The sequence below is a fragment of the Hordeum vulgare genome, chromosome 5H (genome assembly GCF_904849725.1).
Source record: "Hordeum vulgare subsp. vulgare chromosome 5H, MorexV3_pseudomolecules_assembly, whole genome shotgun sequence".
Lineage (NCBI taxonomy): Eukaryota > Viridiplantae > Streptophyta > Magnoliopsida > Poales > Poaceae > Hordeum > Hordeum vulgare.
Genome location: NC_058522.1, coordinates 7,858,821 through 7,865,594, shown reverse-complemented (window position 1 = coordinate 7,865,594; position 6,774 = coordinate 7,858,821). Strand labels below are relative to the sequence as shown.

The 6,774-nt window shown below is 43.6% G+C and overlaps 1 protein-coding gene across 1 annotated transcript; it reads right to left on the bottom strand.

Moving 5' to 3' along the window:
• Positions 1-2,241: 2,241 nt before the first annotated feature.
• LOC123396782 (dihydroceramide fatty acyl 2-hydroxylase FAH1-like) lies at positions 2,242-6,332 on the bottom strand. Its single transcript, XM_045091609.1, has 8 exons — positions 6,114-6,332; positions 4,508-4,582; positions 3,760-3,852; positions 3,486-3,682; positions 3,300-3,405; positions 2,888-3,034; positions 2,652-2,802; positions 2,242-2,540 (listed from the first exon to the last, which is right to left on the bottom strand). Exons 2-7 carry the CDS (start codon positions 4,556-4,558, stop codon positions 2,683-2,685), a joined length of 714 nt encoding a protein of 237 aa, XP_044947544.1. The 5' UTR covers positions 4,559-4,582; positions 6,114-6,332; the 3' UTR covers positions 2,242-2,540; positions 2,652-2,682.
• Positions 6,333-6,774: the final 442 nt, after the last annotated feature.

Below are 6,774 nucleotides of genomic sequence, written 5' to 3'. Positions count from 1 at the left end.
GAACATCAAATATTACCTCATAATGTCACCACAAATTTGTTTTTCTCACCGACGACACACTACCGTTCCGTTTGACATGAAAATTGTCAGCATGCTTGCGACACTAACACGGACATCCGCAAAAACACTCAGAATTTTTTGAAAATTGTGACCACTTTTTTGGTGGTATTGTTCATTCGGGAGCAAATGCTCCCGGGAGCCAAAACTCCCTCCCCTATAAAAATATATTAAAAAAAGAACTTTACATAAAACATTAGAAACAATTGTTAACCAATCATTTGAAAAATGGTAAATGTGTATAGAGAAAATGTTTCTCAGTATACAAAAAATGTATACAAATAATATATAATGTGTATGAAAAAGTTGATCATGTATTTGGAAAATGTTAATAAAATATTTGAAAAAAATTAATAAAGAATTTGAAAAATATACAAAATGTTGACCAAGTATTACAAAAAAACATGTATTGTATTCAAAAAATGTTGCACATGTATTTTCAAAATGTTAGCCCACATTTATAAAATGTTAAGGTTGTGTAGAGGAAAAATGTTGACTATGTATGAACGAATGTTGAACTTGTATTTTTAAAAAGTTAAACATGTATTACAAAAAATTCTTGACATACACGAAAATTTTAGAATGAAAACAAAAGGTAAAAAAAATCAATGAAAACCTAAAATGATACAAAAAAATAACTAAACATCACAAAAATAAAGTACAATAAAAATCAAGAAGGAAACAAAGAAAAAAGAGTAAAAAACTAAATAGAAGGGAAGAAAACCAAAGAAAAAAGTAAAACCGAGAAAGAAAGAAATAAAACAGTGAAAATACAAAGAAAAAGTAAAGAAAAATAAATGAGAACCGAGAAAAAAAGAATGAAACCGGTGAAAAACAAAGAAAATAGAAAAAAACAAGAAAACAAGTGACGAAACAGGAGATAGCGAAAAAAACATAGCGAATGAAACCCGACGAACAAGAAAACTACAAGAAAAATTGTGGCTACAAGTGGGGGATAAAACCTTCAATGAGGCTTATATTAGTCTCGTTATAAGCGAGAGATAATACCCCGCAAAAAAAACCGCAAAAAAAATAAGCGAGAGATAACATATACACAAGAATTTTGTTGTTCTTGGAAGAAACTGTGGAGTCGGGCTTGTGGAAGTAACTCTGCAAAACACAAGTACCGGGCAAAGTGTGCATGTTCTTATGGAGGCTCTCTAAACACTCAATATCAACAAAAGACATGAGAGCTCATAGGCATATGTCCGAATCTAGTTATTGTGGTTTGTTCCCCTAAAAAAAAGTTATTGTGGTTTGTATGGGTCACCAGACTCTTGGAGACACTCCTTGATCAACTGTACAACAACACGATGCATATGAGTTATTGTTGAAGAGGAGATGATCCATGTCTTGGTTAGTACAATTGAAAGGTCGTGGATGTCGTCTAAAGGGAGGGTGAATAGGCACTTTAAAATAATTACGGTTTAGACTTGAACAAATGTGAAATAAAACTACTGTTTAAGTTATCAAGCACAAAACCTAAAATAACTAGGCTCATCTATGTGCGCCAATAACCTATGCTAAACAAAATAAACAACTAAATGATAGCAAGATATATACCATGAAACAATACGGCTATCATAAAGTAGAATACATAAGTAAAGAGTTCGGATAAGAGAGAACCAAGGCACGCAGAGACGAGGATGTTTCCCAGAGAAAACCGAGGCACCCAAAGACACTAAATGTAGTCCGGGAGTAGATCTTCACCTCCTTCCAGACTAGAAGCAACCCACCTTTCCTTCCGTGCAATAAGTTTATAATCCATGCCCATTTAACCATTTTCCTCCTCAACTCTTCTGCCTTCACTTCATGCATATGCGTCTCAGATAGGAAGAACGCATCGGGGCTCCCAAGAGACCTCGACAGTTCCACCTTATGAGTTTCATTGTTCCTGACAAGTATGGTTTGCTGTGTTGGAACTAGCGTTCATTCTCATCGATGAGTTTCAGCAAAGTTTTTCATTTTAGATGGTCCGGTTCAGTAAAGACCCAACAGCCCACATAGACTAGAAGATCTCAGTTATTCCCTTCTGTGCTCGAAAAGAAGGTGCAAAATTTAACCGAGTCACTTGATCCGGTTGAATTCAAGGTAACAAAACAAACTAACCCTAGCGCGTCTCTCTTCATATGCACCCCAGTTGCAGCTGGTGCTTGTCAAAAGAAGCATGAAAGGCCGGCAACAGAAAAAGAACAAATGGTTCGCTGAAACACTAGCAAAGCTGGTAAAACTTACAAATTATATCAAGCAATGCATGCAATTACTTGGTCCCAAAAATTATACTGGACACCAACAGCCACAAATGAACGACCCTGGTGCTATACTAGCAGATAGAAAAACCTCTCTGTACACATGACAACATATGCTCAAGTCTGGAACCACTCTATTCGCGACACATCGTCAAGGATGTGACAAGCACTTCAGTGACATCTCCGATTAATTGTTTGTTCGTCCGTTCAACCCGTCATCAACCATTGGACAATCTGCATGAGCAACGTGGTATTTATTAGTTTTAGCCTCTTTTGCTTAGGTCAGTAATGGAATGGGGATGTAGCATGAGGGAAGTCGAAAAATAGGAATGGTGCGAGCCTGACCTTGATATCTGGCATTGCAAGGTGGTACAACTCAAGAGCTCTTGTCGACGGTTTTCGTTGAAGGCAGCGTTCCAAATACGTGGTCCCACAGGGTCGATGTTATTCCAAAGCCCTTGTTTTGAATTCTGAAGTGATGGTTAAGATGGTATTTCTGATATGCAGCACAAACAACACGTTAGTTGGCGCACAAAGAGATGGGAGTGCTTTGATAAGCTTCAGGTTGACATGATAAGCACCTTGAGATATTTTGCTGGATCGAACGAGGGGTGGGCGTGATGCAGGTAGTAGTGTGTGCAATCATAGATCACGTAGCCCAACAGGCCACCTCCAAACACGCCAGGAGTGGTAGTTGTAGTAGTGAAGAGCTTGACAAAATTCCAGAACTGGATGGACGGAGCACAAGAATAGCATTAATTAAAAATAAATACAGCATGTTAGAACAAAATGACGAGTTCAATACATTCTTTCACGATCCTGCAGAGGGCATCCAACTCAGTTCGAATGGCTAACACTCTTTCATGTACAGCCAGGCACTAAAAGGCTAAAGCAGTATAGAATAAATGTGGAAAAGTGTTGCCATGCTTCAGTTGATGGGTGCCACTAACAGAGTCGTCCTGATATTTTAACAACAAGGAAGATCATATTTACCGGATAGCACAAGATGGCTGCGGCAGTTGGTGGAAATACAAGTCGAAGCCCATCCATTGGGTGCTTGTGATGGCATCCATGCAGAAGATAATGAGCCGTGTTTGTCCTGCCATGCCAAAACAGCTATGATCAGGAGATGGTCGTCTCATCTGCTAGACTTAAGCAGTAAACGGGAGCACAACTTACCAGTAACTTTTAGTATCTATGTGGAACAGGTACCGATGCAGCACGTATTCAACCAGTGTCCAGATAAATATTCCTGCCACAACCATCAAAGCTACTTCTGGAACTGTGTGGCCCATTTGGATCGATGTATTCAGGCACCAGCAAACAACAGGCAACCAAATGAGAGGAACTGCCCACCATTTCGTACGTGTTAAGAACTGAAATGAGCCATTCATCAGAACATAATGTCCGAAATTTCAAACAGATGAAGTGCAAAAGGAAACAGAGTATTCACCTCCAATACATCATTGGCAAAAAAGCGCGGCCCCTCCTTGCTAACAATTGGCTGGTGAACCCAGTCCTGATACTGTTCCTCCAGATGACCAACCTGAAAAATTACACCCAAATATTTGAATGCATAATCAAAGAGCAGGCCTGTATTACAACTGCACCCAAACACCAATGCTTAAACAGGGGAAATAGGCAACAGTCATGATCAATGATTACTGATACATCTTGGGGATGAGCAAAGGAATTCTACAGCTTCTCAATTTAACTATCATAAATTACATGTACTAGTACATGTACTCTACATCATCGGGGTGAGCAAATAATGTGATTTAAGAAGTAACAGCACCTGTAGCTACGATCTCTATGGCTTATTCCTTTGGAAAATCCACGTATTCCACAATTCTTTTATTAAAGCCAAAATGCCAAATAGGCACTCAGAGTTGAAAAACAACGGAAATCTTATATTGCTGACTTTCGCTGGGACAGGGTGGCATTTCGAATGTTTTTGCTGGCAGTTTTAGACTTTTAGTTGTGTCGGGGCTGGCAGTTTCTTCAAAGTAACATTGCTTTTCTGGGAGGATGGCAGTTTTGAGCTTTCATCACAGAAAATGCCATGCTGTTCTGAAGAAACTGCCACCCCACACACAACTAAAACTGCCATCAAAACGTTTGCAAATGCACCCCTCCTGGCGAACGTTCGCCAACTAAGGGGGGTCCAAAAACAGTGCAAAATGAAATATGGGCACATTTACCTGAAATACAAGAGGCTTGTCCAAATCGACGGTAAAGGCTTGTGCAACCATTGTCTTGGACTTTGATTACTGTTACTGTACATAAGAAAAAGTAAGAATTAAGATAATTCGTATAAATAAAAGGTCAATAAATGTAGAACAAATAAATGACAGAAAATACATTCAAATCCATGCAGGACAAGACGAACTAACGGGATCACTACCGGTCTGTGACTGCTACTGTGCAACATTCACAGTTTGCACTACCTACCTTCTGCATTTTTACTTCCAAGTAGGGTAATTATTAATTGACACTCAAGTGACACCACAGCACCATGCTCCCACATTTCTGTCATGATATGGACCCAGCAGCCAGCTCTTAGTGCCCAATCTTCAACAATTTGAGCAACTGTTGTCAGCCAACCGATTGAACATTTAAACAAACAAAGAGAGCAAGTGGCGATGCCGCCCTGGCGTGCGTCACTATTCTATGAGGACCTTGGGCCCAAGGGCCGAATCAGGCCTTGATCTCAGGGAGTGGCACAGCACCACAGACTGAGAATATCCTCAGATCGTCCAGATCACATGATCTGGTTTTGGAGCCCATTTATTATTATTACCAAAGAAAAAGAAAACTGAAAATTCCAGTTCAGAGACAGGTGCACATGGGGGCAAGGCAGGGCCCTTTTAGCCATGTTACAGAAATTCATGGCATTTTGACTCCGCGGCATATTCTAATAAAGCAAGCTGTGCAAGAATACAAGGGAGGCACAGCTCAGAACCCGGCTGTATGGCATCTCAGCATCCCACTGGAATCCAAGGGGAAAAGCTGTGTGCCGGCTGGGGGATTGCTCAATCACAACCCCCCCATAATTAGAAAACTCTTGATGTTTTAGCCCGAACTGGGACATAACATCGCTCGTTCCAACAGTTGGCCAGCTAAATAAAGAGCGTAATGAACCAGGCATCCTACTACACCGCCGGGATCAATTGCCGCCGCGTCGATTCCGTGGCTTGTACAAAAACCTGATCGTTCTCACGCACCGTCAGGCAGGCGTAATTCAAGCAGCTCTTTGCCTGGCTGCGGCTGGTCCTCGCTCCCCTATCGTAAATTTCCCAAGAGTGGACCGCGGGATAGCACTGATTTCCCAAGAGTGGACCGCGGGATAGCACTGGTCGTGGCAACGACTCGCCGGCCGGGCGCCGGCCATTGTGAATTTCCCGAGAATCCGAATGCTGACGAACTCTTTGACTGTTATAAAGCTTAGGGCCGAAGCAAGGAACCAGGGGTCGCCATCCGGCCACGCACGCAAAGGAGAAATATGCTATGCTCGAGAGCTCCCAGTGCTAAATCACCGTCCACAGCCAAGGCATGATTCTTCCCCGAGCCGAGGCGCCGTCGGCCAAAAAAAGATAGTTTTTTTTCCCAGATGCGTGAGCAGTTGAGCACTGCGCGCGCGGCTTGGGCTCGGAGATGCCGACGACGAGGCTGGCCCCCCGGCGGAGGGCGGCCCGCCGGGTAATGCGGCGGATCTAGCCCCCGTCTCCGGCCGGATCTAGCGCCTGGCCGAACGAGCTCCAAAGAAGAGAGAGAGGGAGGGACAGGGGGACGGGACGGCGGACGAACCTGCGCGACGCAATGCCTGCCGCCGACGGCGCCGGAGGAGGAGGAGGAGGGGCGGCGGGGTTCGGGCCGGCGCGAGCTGCTGGGGCGCCGGAGGAGGAGGGAGGGAGGGAGGGAGGCCGGCCGCCGCTGCTGCTGCTGGGGAGCTCGCTCGGGGATGGGATGGGGGAGGCGGAGGGAGGGAGTTCCGCTTTAGTTATAGCGGAGACGACTTGGCAAGCTGTGCTACTCCGGTCTGCTGCTGGCGTTTGCCATTTTGTAGATCCCTCCCTGGGCTTTATGGGTTTTGCTGGTTTGTCCCGCCCTCATGGTGGCCCGCTGGGCCGGGATGGGATGGGCTGGGATGGGATGGGCTTTAAAATAGGCCTGGATGTTCGACTGTTGTTGTTTGGAGGCCCAAGCTATCTATCCTTTAACCCAAGAAAGATCCTAACAATCCTAACCCAACTTTGAAAGGGAGGGAGCAACTAGTTAGCGAGTACTTCTTCAAAAATAAAAATACATCCATACCTAGACAAATCTAAGACAAGAATTTAGGACGGAGGGAGTACGTGTTTTTTTACGAGAGACGCGGTTTTGCTTCTACGAGAGGCACGGTTTGCCTTCATAAATGTGTTTTCTGCTTCTTCTTCTTCTTCTTTTCTGTCGCGAGAGGTGTGGCTTT

Bases quoted from the DNA above. Each gene is read 5' to 3' on its own strand.
- LOC123396782 (XM_045091609.1), bottom strand. From the start codon at position 4,558: ATGGTTGCACAAGCCTTTACCGTCGATTTGGACAAGCCTCTTGTATTT. The intron at 3,683-3,759 runs GTGAATACTCTG...GGCTCATTTCAG, and splicing joins TTGCCAATGATGTATTGGAG to TTCTTAACACGTACGAAATG. The intron at 3,035-3,299 runs GTAAATATGATC...CCGTCCATCCAG, and splicing joins CAGCCATCTTGTGCTATCCG to TTCTGGAATTTTGTCAAGCT.